General features: G+C 35.2%; 1 protein-coding gene across 9 annotated transcripts in view; it reads right to left on the reverse strand.

The window, feature by feature from the left end:
• The window catches only part of GOLGA4 (golgin A4), a 128,550-nt gene that overhangs the window by 9,660 nt on the left and 96,864 nt on the right, over nt 1-22,026 (reverse strand). For all 9 annotated transcript variants that reach the window (XM_070493864.1, XM_070493862.1, XM_014845778.3 and 6 more), the window contains 3 exons: nt 20,812-20,887; nt 4,956-5,059; nt 273-359 (listed from right to left, as the gene is read on the reverse strand). In XM_070493864.1, the coding sequence (XP_070349965.1) occupies nt 273-359; nt 4,956-5,059; nt 20,812-20,887 (267 nt within the window). The remainder of the gene's footprint in view (nt 1-272; nt 360-4,955; nt 5,060-20,811; nt 20,888-22,026) is intronic.

Consider the following 22,026-nt stretch of genomic DNA (forward strand, 5'->3'; position numbering starts at 1 on the left):
AGCCCAAGTTCTGGAAATGCCATATAGCATATATAGGGTGTCAACTTCACAAATGCTATTAAATAAGATTGTTTTTTCCTTGAGAGCACCCATTCATATTTGCCCTTGGTTAAACTTTCTTAATGTAGATTCACTCTCATTTTTCAGGCTATAGTACAATAAAGATTAAAATTTTAAAATTTCTTTTACTAACTTAAAGTCTTTGTAAATGAGACAGAAAGCAAACAGATAAGATAGTCATCTTCTATCCACAGCCTACTTTTAAAGCTTACCATTAGCCGAGCATCTTCTCTTTCCAAAATTTTCTGAGTCTGATCGTCAGGGAACTTCAGTACAGTGGTGATAACTTTTGCCATGGTCTACAAGAAAAACAAGAAATGATCACTAATAGACAGTATAGTAGATGAAGTCTCATCCCATTCTGAGATGTTCTGCTGGTGGGATTCTTTAGTGTTCTCAATGGAAGCCACGACCAAAGAAGTATGATGTGAAGGTATTATTGGTCAAGGAAATAACAGCCAACACTAGAATTTCAATTTAAAAGGACTCCTCACAATGTCTGGGTTGATATTATTTTAAGAAGATGCATATACAATAGCATGAAGCTATATCAAGTCCTAATGCTTTTAGCCCTTTGTCTTATTAAGATGAAACTTTATTACTCATTCATTTTATAAGGCTTTTTATTTGTAGGAGTCTATCTAGTAAGTGATGTATTGCCAAAATACATGCTCTAAATAATCAGAATTAGATATTCCCAAGTTCATCTTTAACTAAATCACATCATATATCTCATAAACATGGGCTACTGCATGAACATGAACATGCTTAGTAGGTAGTTTTTAAGACATGCAGCACATCAGCCTAAGAGAAATACAAATTACATTTTAAATAAACACAAGATGTTTCGTTTGGTAGAAAACATGATGAATCAAAACATTACACATGGTGGCTTGCAAAACAATATAAATTGTGCAGATCTAAGTAAATATACCGTAAGTCAGACTGTCACCCATAAGCTCGTGGAAAATTCTCCTCAAAGGTTGAAATTCCCTATTTTGTATCAAGATGAGTTGTTTTGAGGGAGACAGAGAGGAAAGAAGATACCACTTATGAAATAAGTAGGATAACAAGTTCAGTGCTTACATACAAATTCAGGTACTAGTGCTCTTTGAGGATTCCTACAGAGGATAGAGGATCACCCAGAGAACTGACTACCATTCTTTGTTCATAGTTACCAGACTATGTGTGTGTGTAGGGGGTGGGAGTGGACTGGAGACGGTCACTGAGGAAAAGACATAATAGAGTTAAGTAAAAATTTTGGAAACTCACATCATTAGGAAAAAAGTGTAATTATTTCCAGGAAGGAAAGGAACAAAAATTTTTCAAATTCCTATTATGTGCTAAGCCTGGGCAAAGCACTTAACATATATCTAATACTTATTTCAACTAATAGATCAATCAATACTGTTTCTCAACCGCAAACCCCACGCACAGCAAGATTTTTAGTTTTAGCCCCCTTTCTTCCTTTTATCTTTTGCCTCTGCCAATTTGAGGATCAAAAATGTACCATTTAAAACAAGTTAGTTCTTGGAGAATTCCTAAAGAATTTTACAAAAACCCTCATCCTTTAAATTATATTGCCTAAATAGAACAGAATCTTCTTTTCTAGAATCTTCCAAGTCTAGAAACCAAGCATATTTGTGGCATGAAATGGCAAGAGAAATATGAAGTAGTAACCATTTCAGTATTCTTTTTATTAATACTCTGAAGCAATTTTAAATGGTTTCTGGTATACTATCTATGAAGACTGTTTTAAGGAAGTAACAAAAATCTAAAATTCAGGGATTCACAATGATAGAGAATATTTCTTTAATTTCAATAGCTTAGAAAGTTCAAATTACCCAAAAGTCCCTTTACATTCATTATGAAAACACATATACATGCATGTACAAGCATGTCTGTGAAACAAACTGGGGCTAGCTGTCCCTTCACATTTCTAGCCAATATTAAATGGGAAACCCACCTCTAAATTCATCAGCAGTCCAGAATTTGCAGCTGATTACTTAGTAAAGACTTAAAGCTCTTCCCTGGCTTGACAGAAGACACTTTAATGGAGAAGCCCAGGCTCACTGCCACACCTTAGGAATTAAATCAGACTGTCTACTCTACATACAACATCCTCAGGCCCTAGGAAGTTAAGAAGTTTAGGTTTAGAAGTAGCCTCTCCTGTCAGGTTTTCTTTAGGGAGAGGCTTCAATAAAGGTTAGGATCAGAAACGCTTTCTATTGAAAAGGAGAACAGGCTGAATTTTAGTATCAATAATACCATGAAGGATCAAAACCCAAGAAAAGTGCAAGAAGAAAGAAGGGGAGCTTACTTAACTTCATACTATAAGAATGTATGCCCTACATGTAGTCTTCTTAAAAAAAATCATCTGCCTCATAAAATAAGGAACACTGTCTACAAAAGCAGATGAAGAAACACAGGTGGGATGACGTACAGATCTTGTGGACAAGAAACAACTGCAGATGGTGATCAAATCACAAAGGCCATAATATATTCTGGCTCATTCTAAAACCACAACCTGGTCTCCATTTCAAATTCTTCGTTGGTGTATAGAATTTGGGCAAATCAGCAAAAGATATGTTTAAAACCAGCTCTGATCTTGTCAATCCCTGCTCAACAATTTTCAGGGCTACTCCCTAATACCTACAAGTAAAACTCTGAAAACATTCCAGGCCCTTCAGACTGTGCAGCCCTAGGCGGGATCACTTCTACCTCACAGATCCAGTATTTTAGCTGGACCAGACTACTTGTCATTCCGAAAGCCATACTCCATTTCCTGCTTTGGACATTCTGTCTGAGCTTTCCCTCCTGTCTGAGCTCATCTATCAAAATCTAAGCCTCCCCTTAAAGCCCTGTATACACACCTCCCTCTCCATGATGTCCTCCTCGACTCTCCTACTAGTAAATATGAGGACTCTGTGCCTCTCTTAACAGCCCTTACTACATTCTGCATTACATTATGCTTAACTGAGAACAGCTCCACTTTCCTACTATATGGTGTCAAATTTCATTTCCCTATCCATCATGGTGATAAATAAAGGGCCACATGTAGTAAGTGCTCAATAAATATGCAGTAAATTAAACTGAATATCTACTACCAATTTTCAATATTTACCTGTAAAATGTGATGGCAGAATGATACACTACTCATCGTTTTTAGTAACCAGAAAAGCATATAGAATGCTGAAGATAAAGACTAGAGAGAGCGCTCCTCAACATGGATTCCCAGCCTAATATTAGATGGGACTGCCTAGGCCTTGAGGACATCCCTTTCAGCTGTATCCCAAATCACACCCGAAAATTAACTGCAGAGCCCTGAAAGCACTGGCTGAACTGGTACCATCCTAGAATACATGTTATACTTGTTCTGGGTCTTCCTTCAGGAGTACTCAAAACTCTGTAGGGATCTCATCTCACACACGTTTGCAAACTCCAGAAGAAACAGGCTGAAACAGTGAGTCTGTTCATTTTACAGATCAAGAAAAGGTTAAATAATTTATTTAGCAACAACACTGGGATCGTAGCTTTAGATTCATGAATGAACCAAAGTAGCTCAAGTTCTAAAAGGCTTTTTTTTAAAGATATGCCTTTCCCCCATCCTTGCAATAATAAACTATCTTTAAACTATCTACCCTATCTCAAATACAGGTTTCTATTCAATAAAGAAATAATAAGAGAAAGCTACATTTCATTAGCTTTGTTGTAAAAGATAAGGAGAAAATTAGTTTTAGCTATCCTTTGAATTTAAAGAAAAGTCCTTAAGAAAAAAAGATACCAAACTACTGTGAATTAATAGCCCGCCTGTGATACGTATTCAGGATCACACTAGATATTACTTTAATTTGAAATTATTTGATACAATGAAATGAGATTTCTATAGACATCAAGGATTCAAATGACTTCTAGCCCTATAACTCCTGGCGTTTAGTTGAATCTATAATCCATAAATTTATAATATTCTTTAAAAAGATTTTCTTATGCCCTTACCTTTTAGGTTTTAAATGTATTTGCCAAATCAATCTCTGAACTGGCTTAGCACCCCATGACTCAGTAACCCCCCCAGACCCATAAGTTAAAACACCGATTGCTTCTAAGAAAAGAAAACTCATTCTCCCACTCTCAGCCAAGGTATACTGACAATGTAGAAGTTCATGAAGGTAAAAAATTGAAACAATGTCAGAAACTGAAATTGCTTTAAATGAAAAATTTTGTTTGAGGAAAGGCTCATGAATTTCCTTAAATGCATTCAATTTAATCAAGACATATTTACCAAAATGTCCAATATAAGCCTCTTTTAAAAACACTGCAAGGGATACAAATAAGAATAAGACAAGAATCTACACTCAAGGACCTTACAATAAATTTAACATTCTAGAAAACAAATTAGCCAAGCATTATTACTTACGTGGTGTGGTAATTTTTAAATGATCAATATTCCATATATGCAGAAATAATTTTCTTACAGTGGTTAAAGTAAAATACTTTTAAACGCTGCTAAGTAGTCATTCTTAATTTATGACCATTTCCAATGCTATTCAACATTTTCCTGAAGTCTCCATGAAAACGAAATCTTTCTACCTAACTTTAAGATCTTTAGCCAAAAATAAAAATAGCCACATGCTTCACAAAGTATTAAGTTAATGAAATTTTAATTTTTAGTATTTATGATCATCCAATAGTATTTTTGAAATTAACATTTTATATATTTAAGCAAGATCTGCTAATTCACTTTTGTAAACTAAGAGTAATAACAATTACACATGGCCTACTATTATCATGTATGGTCTGCTAACATTAAACATATAGCATCAATATGTGTATTAAAAATGGGACATATTTCCTTTTAAATTAAGCTACATGCCTAATCACCAGAAAATGATTTATACCTTAGTCTCACGACCCATCATATACTCAAAAAGCACTTTTCGCAAATACTCAAACTCGGTAGGTTCTCCAAAGAGTGAGACATCAGTCTGGTACAAATTGCCACCTGTCAAATAAAATAACAGATCAAATTGTAAAGACAAAACTAGATAAACTAGTTATTACTTAGAAAATAGACTAAAAAACCATCAAAGGAACAAAGAGAGGCATCACTTTTGTATTAATTATATTGTATGATATAGTATTGTATTGTATATACATTAAGCATTCCAATGGGTATTTTTTCCTTGGAAAAGAAAACAAGAACTATTATAACAATTTTATTTCTCACATCTTTTGCTCTTCCTCCTCCTCTTTCTTCTGGCATGGCAATTTTAAAAGACTACAGTTAGGGAATACAAAGATTCCTTAAAACTGGTATTTCTCTCCTAAATATTACGTGGTTGGCTTCAGATATTCCACAATGAATAAAATTAACAATCATTTTAATTATTTATTTATTTATTGTTTTGTGTTTTTTGCTGAGGAAGATTCGCCCTGAGTTAACATTCACTGCCAATCCTCCTTTTTTTTTTTTTTTTTGGCATGAGGAAGATTAGTGCTGAGCTAACATCTGTGCCAATCTTCCTCTATTTTTTTGTATGTGGGACACCTCCACAGCGTGGTTGGTGAGTGGAGTAGGTCTGCACCCAGGATCTGAACCTGTGAACCCGGGCTGCCACTGAAGCGGACACGGAACTTTAACCACTCTGCCATGGGGCGGGGCCCAACAATCATCTTTATTTTATTAAGAGTTTAGTATCTCAGAATATAGTTTTTCTAGTGTTCCAAACCTAAAAGCAATTACTTTTAAATCAAATTATCAAAACTGTTTTGAAACACAGGATAGATAAAATAACTTGAAAATGCATGAAATATTAATGTCATTATAGTGATTTTCAAATATTTTGATTCAACATCTTAAAAAGACTGCCATAAAAAGTTATAGTTCGGGGCCATCCCCGTGGCACAGCAGTTAAGTTCGCACGTTCCGCTTTGGCGGCCTGGGGTTTGCCAGTTTGGATCCTGGATGTGAACAAGGCATTGCTTGGCAAGCCACACTGTGGTATGCGTCCCACATATAAAGCAGAGGAAGATGGGCATGGATGTTAGCTCAGGGCCAGTCTTCCTCAGCAATAAGAGGAGGATGGGTAGTGGATATTAGCTCAGGGCTAATCTTTGGCAAAAAAAAATAAAAAAGAAAAGTTATAGTTCATCTGTTAATCAAGCTCCATTTCACTCTAAAAGTAAAAAACAAACACGGTTCAGGTATATGAAGTCACATTTTGACAAACTTTGATCTGAATAAATTCATAATTATGTACTATGTAAAGTGTATACTTGCATCCACTTCTAGGAGTATGGCAAACTACGTAATGTGAAAAGCCCTCTGCTACCAAGAAACATCTAAATGCTGCATAAAAACATTCTAAGATCACAAGAAATCCCCAGAGGGGTAGAGGAACAGAGGAAAATGAAACCACAGAAGTAATGGAAAGCCAGATGGGAATCTGGGAATGCCTAGGGGGTAAAAACCCATACTGAGAATTTCTGTCAAGAAACCAGAAACTAGACTTTGGGCCCCTACAAAGTATGAGAGCAGAAACACAGACTCTGATACAAAGCAGGGCAAGTGCCTCACTGAAAGGGAACTTATCAGGAAATCTGTCTCTGCCTCTGCTCCAAGTGAAAAAAAAGGCTCCTCTGAGAATGTGTGATGATGGACCCACTCTCACAGTCCAGGGTACAAAGTTACAATACTCCTTCAGGCAAGGGATTCTAAAACCAAGAAAATGAACTCATTGAAGGCTGGTTATGCCTCCAGAAAGTAACAGAAGCGAACATAAATTCTCTCTGACAAAACGCTTAATATAGGACCCTCCAGATTACGTATCACAGGTTATATTCAGTCAAATGAACTCACAACTAAAAAAAAAAGAAACATCCCACCGTACTGAGACAAGCCTCCATGAGGAAGAATCAGCAGAAACAATAAATATCAGATTTATATCTCTAAAAGATTCTGATATTTAGTTATCACATGCAAAATATAATTTAACTACGTTTGAAATATTTAAAGAATAAAATACAGTACTGGAGAAGAAGTAAAATTGTATTTGCAGATGATATGATCTTACATATAGAAAATTCTAAGGAATTTACTAAAAAAGACTATTAGAACCAATAAACAAGCTCAACAATGTTGTAGGATACAAGATCAATACACAAAATTCCTTTATATTTCTATACACCTGCAAAGGACAATTTGAAAATGAAATTAAGAAAAGAAACACCATTTCAAGTATAACCGCCTCAAAAAGAATATCAGAAATAAGTTTAACAAGAGAAGTGTAAAACTTACACTCTGAAGACTAAAAAAAACTGTTGAAAGAAATTTTAAAAGATCTAAATAAATGGAAAGATATGCCATATCCATGGATTGGAAGATCTAATATTGTTAAGATGACAATACTCCCTAAATTATTTACTGATTCAACACAATCTTTAACAAAATCACACCTTTGCTTCTTTGCAGAAATTGACAAGCTGATCTTTAAAATTCATATGGAAATTCAAGAGACCCAGAATAGCCAAAACAATCTTGAAAAAGAAGAATAAAATTGGAGGACACACATTTGCCAATTTTCAAAGCTTAACACAAAGCTACAGTAATCAGAACAGTGTGATACTGGCATTAAAATAGATATATAGATCAATGGAAAAGAATTTAAAATCCTGAAATAAACAAATTTATGGACAATTGATTTTCAAGAGGGGTGCCAAAACAGTTCAATGAGGGAAAAAACAGGTTTTTCAACAAATTGTATTGGGACACTGGATATCCACATACAAAAGAACGAAGTTGACACCCATCTCACATCATATACAAAATATATAAAATATTAACTCAAAATAGATCAAAGACACAAATGGAAGAGCTAAAACTATAAAATTCTTTGAAGAAAACAAAGGAGTAAATCCTCATGACCTTGGATTAGTCAATGATTTCTTAGATATGACACCAAAGTACCAGCAACAACAACAAAAGTAGATAAATTAGGGGGTGGCCCCCTGGCCGAGTGGTTAAGTTTGTGCACTCTGCTTTGCTGGCCCAGGGTTTCACCGGTTCAGATCCTGGGTGCAGACCTGGCACTGTTCATCAAGGCATGCTGAGGCGGCATCCTACGTGCCACAACTAGAAGGGCCCACAACTAAAATATACAGCTAGGTACTGGGGGGCTTTGGAGAGAAGGAGGAAAAATTTAAAAAAATAAAATCTTAAAAAAAAATAGATAAATTGACTTGATCAAAACTAAAACCTTTTGTGCTTCAAAGAAAACCATCAAGAAAGTGAAAAGAGAAGCCACAGAATGGGAGAAAATATTTACAATCATGTATCTGATAAGCAACTTGTATCTAGACTATATAAAGAACTCTTACAATTCAATAACAAAAAGACAACACAATTAAAAGATAGGCAAAGGATCTGTATAGACATTTTTCCAAGGACTTATACAAGTGGCTAGTAAGCACATAAAAACATGCTCAATATCATTAGCCATGAGGGAAACACAAATCAAAACCACAATGAGATACCACTTTATAACCAGTGGGATGGTAAAAAGACAATAACAAGTGTTGGTAAGGATGTGGAGAAAGTGAAACCCTCATATGCTCCTGGTGGGAATGTAAAATAGTACAGTCACTTTGGAAATCAGTCTGGAAGTCCCTCATTCATGTAAACAGAGTTACCACATGACCCAGCAATCCTGCTCCTAGGTATGTATCCAGGAGAAATGAAAATATATGTTCACATAAAAACTTGTATACAAATGTTCAAAGCATCATTATTCAGAATAGTCAAAAAGTGGAAACAATCAAAACGTCCATTAACTGATGAATGAATAAATAAAAAGTGGTGTTCATATAACAGAATATTTTTTGGCAACAAAGGAAAGAAGTACTGATTCACACTAAAATATAGATGAACCCTGAAAACATTATGCTAAATGAAAGAAGCCAGTCATAAATGGTCACATATTGTATGATTCCATTTATGCAAAATGCCCCAAATAGGCAAAATCTATAAAGACAGAAAGCAGATCAGTGATTGCCTAGGGTTGGAGGAAATGGAGAGAATGGGGAATGACTGCCAAAAGTTGTGAGGTAGTCTTTTAGGGGGATGAAAAAGTTCTAAAATTGATTGTAGTTTTGGTTATACAAGTTTTTGAATATATTAAAAACCATTATCTTGTACACTCAAGCGAGTGAATTGCATGGTATGTGACTTATACCTCAATAAAGGTATTTTTTCAAAAAATTATAGTACTGAAAAAAATAAGCAACATTTAAGGGACTACAAAAATGATCTGGGACAGTTGGAGTGACATCAGCATCATGGCAGAGTGAGCTTTCCCAGGACTCACTCTCTCCAACATACAAAAAAAAAGGAGCAACCATATTCCAACAGAAAATACCCTAAAAGCACAAAAATCCTCAGAGAGTCAAGGCAGCCACATGACGGAGGGTGGAGAAGCTGGAGCCACCCTCGGAGGAGCTGGAACAGGGTAAGAGAGAACTTTGCCCACTCCCCTAAAGACTGGGATCGCTGCCGTGGGAGGCTCCAAGAGGGAAGGAGTGGGGGAGGGGTCTCACGTCCTCAGGATCACCCAGGACTCCCTAGGACCCATACAGCCTAGAGGGAAGACCTCTAATGGGGCGAAAGCTTTCAGGTGCGGTGACCTCATCAAACCAAGACCCCAGGAGACCAGACAGCCAGAGTTGATCAGGAAACCTGGGACTGAACGCAGGAGAAAGCACCCCTCCCTCCATCCCAGCTGAAGGCAGAGGGCTCAGAATACGTGGCTCTCAACCCCCATCCAGTGGCGATAGGCTGTAACTGCAACCGAATAATATCACAATGGGAAAGCCCCACCCTTCCAACATCAGGCATCAAATCTCAAGAACAGAGAGAAAACAATAAACATCCAGAATTCAGTCCTGAGGAAATAAGTAAACTAAATGACAATGAATTCAAAACAGCTATAGTCAAAAAACTCAATGAGGTAAAAGAGAATATAGAGAAACAATTCAACGAGTTCAGGAGCTACTTCAATAAAGAGATTGAAACTATAAAGAAGAATCAATCAGAAATATTAGAGATGAAAGACACAATGGAAGAGATAAAACAAAATATGAATTTCCTGAATGCTCACGTGAACACCATAGAGAAGGGAGTCAGCATAATTGAAGATAGACATGTTGAAATGCTCCAGACAGAGAAGGAGAGAGAACTGAGACTAAAAAGAAATGAAGAAAGTCTCCAAGAAATAACCGACTCAATGAGGAAATGCAATATAAGAATTATAGGTATTCAAGCAGGTGAAGAGAAGGAAAATGAAGCAGAAAGCATGCTCAAAGAAACAATAGCAGAGAACTTCCAAAATCTAGGGAATGAGAGGGAAATGTGTGTGGAGGAAGATTTCAGAACTCCTAGATTTATCAATGTAAAAAGGCCTACTGCAAGGCATATAGTAGTAAAACTGGCAAAAATGAATGACAAAGAAAGAATAGGCAGGGCAGCAAGGCAGAAGAAAATAACCTACAAAGGAACCACTATCAGACTTACAGCAGATTTCTCCGCAGAAACCTTACAAGCTAGGAGAGAATGGAATGACGTATTCAAAACTTTAAAAGCTAAAAAATCTTCAGCCAAGAATACTCTATCCAGCAAAAATATCCTTAAGATATGAGGGAGAACTTAAATCTTTCCCAGACAAACAAAAGCTAAGGGACTTTGTAGCCACGAGACTCCCCTCCCCATAAGAAATCCTCAAGAAGACCCTCATACCTGAAAAAAGAAAAAAAGGGAGAAAGGGGTCACAAAGCACAGAGTAATGAGACAGATAGATAGACAGAATCAGAATAGGATAGCAAATATCCAACTACAGCATTAAGCTAAAGGGAAGGAAAACACCAAAAACAAAGACAATCTTGTCACTTTAACCACAAATGCACAACACAAGTTCAAATAAGATATGAGAATAATAACTCACGAGGGGAGGAGGAAAGGGACTGAATCAGTTTAGACTAAGGAAATAAGAGGGATCAGAAAATGGACTATGCTATGCACGAGATTCTGAATACAGACTTCAGGATAGCCACTAAACTAAAAAGAACTGAGACACAAAAAATAAATAAGGAAAAAACAAAGAAACACAGCATAAAAAACTGCATAATTCAATGGGTAGATCAGAACACACAGGACGAGAAACAAAGGAAATGCAGGAAAACCAGCAAACAAGCGATATAATGACAGCATTAAGCCCTCATACATCAAAAATGACCCTCAGGGGCCGGCCTGGTGGTGCAGTGGTTAAGCGTGCACGTCCTGCTTCAGCAACCTGGGGTTTGCCAGTTCAGATCCCAGGTGCAGACATGGCACCGCTTGGCAAGCCATGCTGTGGTGGGCATCTGACATATAATGTAGAGGAAGATGGGCATGGATGTTAGCTCAGGGCCAACCTTCCTGAGCAAAAAGAGGAGGATTGGCAGCAGATGTTAGCTCAGGGCTAATCTTCTTCAAAAAAAAAAAAAGGAATAAATTTTCTCAATTTGTTAAAAAAAAAAAAATCACCCTCAATGTAAACGAGTGAACTCTCCAATAAAAAGACACAGAGTGGCAAGATGCATTAAAGAACAAGATCCAACAATTTGTTGCCTCCAGGAAACACATCTCAGCTCCAATGACAAATACAGACTCAGAGTAAAGGGGTGGAAGACAATCCTCCAAGCTAATGGCAAACAAAAGAAAGCAAGTGTCGCAATACTTATATCAGACAAAGTAGACCTCAAGATAAGGCAGGTAAAGAGAGACAAAGAGGGGCAATATATAATGATCAAAGGGACACTCCATCAAGAAGAAATAACACTTATAAAATATCTATGCACCCAACATAGGAGCACCAAAGTTCATAAAGCAACTATTAACAAACCAAAAAGAAGATATTAAAAATAACACAATAAGAGTAGGGATCTCAACACCCCACTTATATCATTGGGCAGATCATCCAAACAGAAAATCAACAAGGAAACAGTGGAATTAAACGAAAAGCTAAAACAGTTGGACTTAATAGACATATATAGAACTCTCCACCCACCAACAACAGAATACACATTCTTCTCAAGTGCGCACGGAACATTCTCAAGGATAGACCATATGTTGAGAAACAAGGCAAGCCTCTACAAATTTTAAAAAATTGAAATAATAACAAGCACCTTCTCCGATCATAATGCTATAAAGCTAGAAATTAATTACAAGAAAAAAGATGAGAAAAGGACAAAGATGTGGAAACTAAACAATATGCTATGGAACAAGCAAAGGATCATTGAATAAATTAAAGAAGAAATCAAGAAATATCTGGAGACAAATGCAAATGATAACACGCCATACCAACTCATGTTGGATGCAGCAAAAGCTGTATTAAGAGGGAAATTCATCGCAATACAGGCACATCTTAACAAACAAGAAAAATCCCAAATAAGCAATCTTAAACTACACCTAACCGAATTAGAGAAAGAAGAACAAACAAAGCTCAAAGTCAGCAGAAGGAGAGAAATAATAAAAATCAGAGCAGAAATAAATGCTGTTGAAACAAAAAAGGCAGTAGCAAGGATCAATGAAGCAAAGAGCCGGTTCTTTGAGAAGATAAATAAAATTGACAAACCCCTAGCCAGACTTACAAAGAAAAAGAGAGAAAGCTCAAATAAACAAAATCAGAAATGAAAGAGGAGAAATAACAACAGACTTCACAGAAATACAATGGATTATAAGAGAATACTATGAAAAACTATATGCCAACAAAATGGATAACCTAGAGGAAATGGATAAATTCTTAGACTCTTACAACCTCCCAAAGCTGAGTCCATAACAAACAGACAATCTGAATAGACCAATCACAAGGAAACAGATTGAAACAGCAATCAAAAGCATCCCAAAGAATAAAACCCCAGGACCAGACAGCTTTCCTGGGGAATTCTACCAAACTTTCAAAGAGGATTTATTACCTATCCTTTTCAAGCTGTTCCAAAAAATTAGGGAGGATGGAACACTTCCTAACACATTCTACAAGGCCAGCACCACTCTGATACCAAAGCCTGAGAAGGACAGCACAAAAAAGGAAAACTACAGGCCAATATCGCTGATGAACATAGATGCAAAAATTCTAAACAAAATTTTGGCAACCTGAATTCAGCAATACATCAAAAGGATCATACATCACAATCAAGTGGGATTCATATCAGGTACACAGGGATGGTTCAACATCCGCAAATCAATCAACGTGATACACCACATCAACAAATTGAGGAATAAAAACCACATGATCATCTCAATAGATGCAGAGAAAGCATTTGACAAGATCCAACAGCCATTTATGATTAAAAACTCTTAACAAAATGGGGATAGAAGGAAATTACCTCAACATAATAAAGGCCAAAAATGTCAAACCCACAGCCAACATCATACTCAATGGGCAAAAACTGAGTGCCATCCCCCTGAGAACAGGAATGAGACAAGGATGCCCACTATCACCACTCTATTTAATACAGTACTGGAGGTTTGGCCAGAGCAATCAGGCAAGAGAAAGGAATAAAAGGAATCCAAATAGGGAGTGAAGAAGTGAAACTCTCACTGTTTGCAGACGACATGATCTTATGTATAGAAACCCCTGAAAAATCCATGGGAAAACTAACAGAAATAATTAACAACTACAGTAAAGTTGCAGGGTACAGAGTCAACTTACAAAAATCAGTTGCTTTTCTATACTCCAATAACGAACTTACAGAAACAGAACTCAAAAATATAATTCCATTTGCATTCGTAACTAAAAAAATAAAGCACCAAGGAATAAATTTAACCAAGGAGGCGAAGGACTTATACAAAGAAAACTATAAGACATTACTGAGAGATATTGATTATAACTTAAAGAGATGGAAAGAGATTCCTTGCTCATGAACTGGAAGAATAAACATAGTTAAAATGTCCATACTACCCAAAGCAATCTACAAATTCAATGCAATCCCTATCAGAATCCCAATGACATTCTTCAGGGAAATAGAGCAAAGAATCCTAAAATTCATATGGGGCAATCAAAGACCCTGAATTGCTAAGGCAATTCTGAGAAAAAAGAACAAAGCTGGAGGTATCATAATCCCTGACTTCAAAATATACTACAAAGCCACAGTGACCAAAATGGCATGGTACTGGTACAAAACCAGGCACACAGATCAATGGAATAGAACTGAAGGCCCAGAAATAAAACTACACATCCATGGTCAGCTAATCGTCAACAAAGGTGCCAAGAACATACAATGGAGAAATGACAGTCTCTTCAATAAATGGTGTTGGGAAAACCGAACAGCCATAAGCAAAAGAATGAAGGTAGACCACTATCTCACACCATACACAAAAATAAACTCAAAATGGATCAAAGACTTGAAGATACGTCCTGAAACTATAAAACTCCTGGAAGATAATATTCGTAGTATGCTCTTTGACATTGAACTAAAAAGGATGTTTTCAAATACCATGTCCTCTCTCAGACAAGGGAAACAAAAGAAAAAATAAACAGTGGAACTTCATCAGACTAAAGAGCTTCCACAACACAAAAGAAATTAGGATCAAAACAGACAACCCATCAATTGGGAGAAAATATTTGCAAATCATATATCTAACAAGGAGTTAATCTCCATAACATATAGGAATTCACACAAATGAATAAAAAAGCAAACAACCCCATCAAAAAGTGGGCAGAGGAGATGAACATTTTTCCAAAGAAGATGTACAGATGGTCAATAAACAGATAAAAAGATGTTCAACATCACTAATCAAATCAAAATGCAAATCAAAGGGAAATGCAAATCAAAACTGCATTAAGATACCACCTTATGCCTGTTAAAATGGCTATAATCACTAAGACTAAAAATAACAAATATTGGAGAGGGTGTGGAGAGAAGGGAACCCTCACACACTGCTGGTGGGAATGCAAACTGGTGCAATCACTATGGAAAACAGTATGGAGATTCCTCAAAAAACTAAAAATAGAACTACCATATGACTTGGCTATCCCACTACTGGGTATCTACCCAAACAATTTGAAATCAACAATCCAAAGTAACATATGCACCCCTATGTTCATTGCAGCACTATTCACAATAGGCAAGATATGGAAGCAACCCAAGTGCCCACTGACTGAAGACTGGATAAAAAAGATGTGGTGTATACATACACACACACACACAATGGAATACTACTCAGCCAGAAAAAAAGACAAATTCATCCCACTTGCAATAACATGGAAAGACCTAGAGGGAATTATGCTAAGGGAAATAAGCCAGTGTGAGAAAGACAAACACCAGATGATTTCATTCATATGTGGAATATAAACAAGTACTGGGACAAAGAAAACAGTCTAGTGGTTACCAGGGGAAGGGGGGATGGGGAGGGCACTGGGGGTGACGGGGAGCACTTATGACAGTCAAGAAACAACGTACAACTGAAATCTCACATTGACGTAAACTATTATGAACTGAATAAAAAAAATGATCTGGGAGATCTGAAAAAAAAGCCTCCTAGAAATAAAAATTATAATTAAGGGATTGAAAAAAATCTAACAAGTAGGCTAAATGGCAGATTAGGTAGAGCTATATAAGAAAATTAGAAACCAGCAGAGGAACTAAATGAAATTTTCAGAATTCAGCCCAGATGAAAAACAAAGATTTAAAAGAAAGGTTAAGAGATAGAGTATAAAATAAGAAGATCTAACAGTAAGAGAATTGGAAAATAGAATAAAGGAAAGGAAATATTTGAAGAGATAATTCTAGATCTAATGAAAACTTGGAATCCACAAATACAGACACTACAATGTGTACCAAGTAGAATGAGTAAAAATCTAATCTATAGTTAGGTATACCATAGTGAAATTACAGAACACCAAGGAATAAAATATCTTAAAAGCAACCAGAGAGAAATACAGGTTACTAACTGAGGAAAGATTATCAGAAAGATGTCCAACAGATGTCTCAACAACAACAAAATCCAGAAGACAAATGGAATAATAACTTATAAGTGCTAAGAAAAAAAATCACTCCAATCTAGAATTCTGTACCTAACAAAATTAACTTTTAAGAATGAGAGACTTCCAATTTCGGCCATGCTAGAATAATCTGAGATTCAATTCCTACAAAACAGACACACAAAACAATCAATTCCAGGTAGAAAAAGATTTAAATATGATAAGCAAAATTTGGAACTTTGAGAAGAGACTATAGGAAGATAGCTTTATGACCTTGGAGTAGGTAAGACTCAAAAAGGCACAAAAACAATAACCATAAAGGATTTTCTTTATGATAAAATTCTACAACATTAATATTAAAAATATTTTTAAATGTCTGCTCATTCATTCACTCAATGACGCATCTAACAAATATTTATCACACAACCCAGCAATTTCACTCCTAGATATTTACTCAAGGGAGATGAAAACACAGTTTACATAAAGACTTGCACATGAATGTTCATAGCAGCTGTAGTCATAGCAGCTCAAAAGTAAAACAGGCTAATTGTCCATTAACTATTACAGGATAAGAAATTTGTGGTTCATCCACACAATGAAATACTACGGAGCAATAAAAAGGAATAAACTACAAATACATGTAGCAAAACAGACGTGTCTTAAAAGCATTATGCTAAGTGAGAGAATGCAAAAGATACAGATACAAAAGACTGATTCCATTAAGCAAAATTCTAAAAAAGACAAAACTACAAGAGAGGAAAATCAGATTAGTGATTGCTAGGGGCTAGAGGTAGGAAATAAACCACCTAACTTTGGGGTGATGGAAATATTCTGTATTTTTCTTGGCAGTTACATTATTGCACACATTTGTCAAATCTTTTTAAACTGTACACCTAAAAGAAGATGACTATTACGATATGTAAATTATACCATGATAACCTTGAATTTTTAAAAAATTGAATAAGTCACACAAAAAAATCACCCTGTGCAGCAGGATAATACAAGGCCTCAATTATAAGAGCTGTAAACAATAAATGAGCCTCTAAATGCAAAAGTTGAAAGTGACCTTTTATTGTAACTTAACATTTCCTTTGATTTAGAATTTCAATCACCATTAATTCAGCCAAAACAAACAAACAAACGAAACCTCATGAAGTATCATTTACACATATGAGATTGGTAAAATTTAAAAATCAGATAATCCTAAGCACTGGTGACTATGTGTAACAATGGTAATGTTTGCGCACTGCTTGCAGGAGTGTAATCAATAGAACACTACAGACAACCCGACATTACTTTGTAAAACTTTGAAAAGAGGAAGACAAGCATATTCTATGACACAGAAGTTCAATTCCTACAGATACATCCTAGAGAAACACTTCATATGTACACCAGGAGTCAATGTTCAGTTATATTGTTTATAAAAGCAAAATTGAGACAATTCAGATGTCCATCAACAGGAGAGTAAATAAAGTCTAGTATAAAGATATAATGTATTATTATTAAACTTAGCATTGAAAATGGTTAAACTACAGCTTCACACATCAGAATGAATCTCAAAATCATAATGCTGGGTGAAAAACAAGGTAATACATACAGTATGTCATTTCTATACAGTCCAAAAATATAAAACATTAAAATCAATTTTTTTAGGGAACTGTACTTATGCTATAATATAATAACAGTGGTTACCCTTGGGAAAGACAGAGAGATATAAGATTAAAGAGCAGCACAAGGGGCCTCAAACATACTGGCAATGTTTTAGGTGGTGGATTCATAGGTGTTAACTAGTCTTCTTATTTGATATTTATATTGCATATATTCGTATGTTTGGAATATTTCATTTTTAAAAATGTATACTTTTAGAAGACCCAATTCACTTAAACCCCACTCAGCAAATACAGAGTACAAAGAACTAAATAATAACATACTATTTGTCTTCAAAAAATATCTACCTATATATCACACTTAAGTGCTTCATTCCTCTAGAGCAACACAAAATACCAGAGTTTACAATGTTTTTCACTTTTCAGAAAATAACTGATTCTATTATTTTTAAACATGCAGATTACTTATTTACAGATATTTTCCTGGAGAAACAATTAATACTGTTTTTCAATGCATGTACCCTTTCTTGTCTTTTCCCAAATAGTGACATATAAAAGAACTTTCTTCCTCTTCTTATAATTCTTATTTTGAGTTTTAAGCAGTTGAGAGGGAAACTAGTTATCATTCAATTAAAGATGCTTGCCAATTTGTCTACCCGTTGTTGCTTCTTGTGAGTCTTTCCAAATTGCTTACTATTCAGCATTTTTAATACCATACTTCACCTGGGCCCAATTCCAAAATGTACAACTGAAAAATCCACTTAACTATGTTTAATACAATCTTAATCACACAAGTGTATTACAGATAATTTTATAGTTAAAACAGGTTTGCTCATATTTTCTTCAAAAGTCCTCAAGAATGTCTTTTAAAAGTGCATTTATTTAATTGAAAAATAAAAATAAAAAAATCTTACATTTATAATGACATCTAAGAATAACCGTAATAAAAGAGGTACAAGATTACCACTCAGAATAATAAACATTATTGACAGAAATTAAAGAAGACCTAAGTAAATGTTGAGATATATCATGATTATGGGTTGGAAACTCAATACTACACAGATGCCAACTCTCTTTAATTTCTCTATAAATTCAATGCAATCCTAATCAAAATCCTCCCAGCTTCGTGTGTGAGTGTAATTTGACAATCTGATTCTAAAATTTATATGGACATTCAAAGAGCTAAGAATAGCTAAGACATTCTTGAAAAAAGAAAGTAGGAAGGCTTCCCCAACCAAACAGCAAGACTTATTACTAAGTCATGGTAATTAACAGAGTGAAGTATTAGAGCAGGCACAGACAGACTGATCAACGGAACAGACGACAGGTGCCAGAAACAGACCCTCAAAAATACATACTAAAGCTGGTAAAGAAACAGAATTTATCCTGCTTTTCCTATACAAGCTGCACCTCAAGGTAACCATATAGATAATGTGGGAAAGTTTCTGTTCATAGAACTGAGTTTAGGATATACACAAAAATGTTCACACCCCATGACCCAGCAATTCTACTCTTAGTTGTATAGAGAAAATGTTTCACATGGTATACCAAGAGACACGTACAAGAATGTACAAAATTAATAAGTGGAAAAGAGTAAACCACAGCTACACACAACATGGATGCATCTCCAACCTTATCTCAAGCAAAAAAATCCAACAGGTCACACAAGCTTATAGTATGATTGTATTACACAAAGCACCAAAACAAGCAAAATCTAAAGAAACTATTGCTTAGAAATATATATATATATTTAGTAAATGATAAAAAAGAAAAAGAGAATGATTAACATAAAGTCAGTATGAGGGGAGGAATAAAGATGTTATTGTAGAGGCATACACAGAGGCTTCTAAAGAACTGATAATGTTTTATTTCTTCCTGCTTGGTGGGTGCTCATTTTACTCTGACTCACTCCTTAAAGATGCAGCATGGTAAAGAGATTAATGTACATATTCAACCAGACTGCTTGGGTTGTTGAGAGGATTAAATGAGTTGATATACAAAATTTGTTTTATATGAGTGCTTGGCACTTAGTATCTATGTGTTAGTTATTAAATAAACTGTACATGTGTTCATTTTACAATTTAAAACAGAGAAAAAAAGAAAATTATTAAATTCTTAAGTTGAAACTAATCAATAGAATCAATACTATTCTCTACGCACTGCTGAGCACTGATTCAGCAGTTCTATGCCAAGAATCACATACATTGTTAGCTACGGCAAACAATCTTTGTAGTAGGAGTCTTCTCTGCAATGAGCCATAGGAAACTGGCAAATTGGTTTTCTCTTCTTTTTGAAGAGTATTTTGGAAAGACTCCAAAGCAAGTCTTCATTTAATTAAAAACTGTATAATATCTTATGTTATTTCATAGCAATAAATAAGTTTTCAAAAACTCAAAAGAATGCAAAATTGGCTTAGATTCATGACCTAGTGCCTCTCATGAAAAAGCAGAAAGCTTTAGAAAACATTTAGCAAAATAAAACTATGCTGAATGCAGTAAGGCAGTGGAGAGCTGAGAATGGAAAATGGTTATGAGATTATTCAAAGATCACGATTATCTCAAGGGAACAACTATGTAAAGACCCAAGCTCATCTTTAAAATCCTTTTTAAGTGGCATACATTATTTAAATCAAAAGAATAATATTTCCAAATCATCTTTTCCCACCTTGAATATAAGAATTTTTATGAAATTATTTTCTCCTTAAATCCTGGTTTAAAATTAGTAATTACGGCATTATTGTAATAGAAAAAAACAGAGGCATCTAAAATGTATAACTCTGTGTGTGTGTCAGTGTTTGTAGTAGATTACATAAATGTTTGCATACGTATAGAAGAGTCTGGAAAAATATATATAAATTGTAAACTAGGTCCATCTGCAGAGTGGAGAATCAAGTGGGAACTTGCAGTTTTACTTATATACTGCAGCACTGTTTGATTTTTTTCTTTACAACAAATAGGCATTAATTTTATTTTAGATTATTACCATTCTTTCCCTGAAACTAGCTATTACTGATGAATTACAAAGGTAAAATATATTCATTATAAAGAATTAGAATAGCAAAGTCAAAAATAAATCATCCAGAAGTCCAGCCATAAGAAATAACCATGGATAACATGATATGAGAGGATCATTCTTACCTTTATAAGGTGTTCCCACAGTTGTTGCATATACATTCTTTTCATATTTCTTCAAACGGTCTTCTAAATTGTGAATCTAAAAATAACAAATATTCAAATCATATTGTAAGATTCATGTGAAAATTAGATGTAAAAAAAAGAACTGCTGTAGTAACCAGATTTTTTATTGATAAAGACAGAATATAGGCAAATAAAATTACTACAAATGGTGTCTTAGATGTGACACCAAAAGCACAATGAAAGAAAATTTACATATAAACTGGACTTGATCAAAAGCAGAACTTTCGTTATCAAGAAAGTGAAGGGGCCGGCCCGGTGGCACAGCGGTTAAGTTCGCACGTTCTGCTTCTCGGCGGCCCAGGGTTCGCTGGTTTGAATCCCGGGTGTGGACATGGCACCGCTTGGCACGCCATGCTGTGGTAGGCATCCCACATATAAAGTAGAGGAAGATGGGCACGATGTTAGCTCAGGACCAGGCTTCCTCAGCAAAAAAAAAAAAAAAGAGGAGGACTGGCAATAGTTAGCTCAGGGCTAATCTTCCTCAAATTGAAAAAAAAAAAAAGAAAGTAAAAAAGACAACCCACAGATTGGGAGAAAATATTTGCAAATCAAGTATCTGATAAGGGACTTGTACCCAGAATATATACAGAACATTTACAACTCAACAACAAAAAACCCCACAAATAACCCAACTAAAAAATGAGCAAAGGACTTGAATAGACATTGCTCTAAAGAACACATAAAAATGGCCAACAAGCAGATGATAAGATGCTCAACATCATTAGCCGTTAGGAAAATGCAAATTAAAACCATAATGAAATACCTCTTTATACCAACTAGGATGGCTATAATCAAAAAACTTGTTGGCAAGGATGTGAAGAAATTAGAATCCTTATACTTTGTTGGGGGAAATGTAAAATGGCGCCACTATGTAAAACAGTTTGGTGGTTCCTCAAAAAGTTAAACATATAATTACCCCATAATCTAGCAATTTCACTCCTGGGTACATAGCCCAAAGAACGAAACAAGTGTTCAAACAAAAACTTGTATACAATGTTCCTAGCAGTACCATTCACAATAGTCAAAAAGTAGAAATAACCCAAATGCCCATCAACTGATGAATGGATAAACAAAATTTGGTACATCCATACAATGGAATACTATTCAGCCATAAAAAGGAATGAAGTACAACATGGATGAACCTTAAAAACATCA

This window comes from Equus asinus, chromosome 21 (genome assembly GCF_041296235.1).
Source record: "Equus asinus isolate D_3611 breed Donkey chromosome 21, EquAss-T2T_v2, whole genome shotgun sequence".
Taxonomy (NCBI): domain Eukaryota; kingdom Metazoa; phylum Chordata; class Mammalia; order Perissodactyla; family Equidae; genus Equus; species Equus asinus.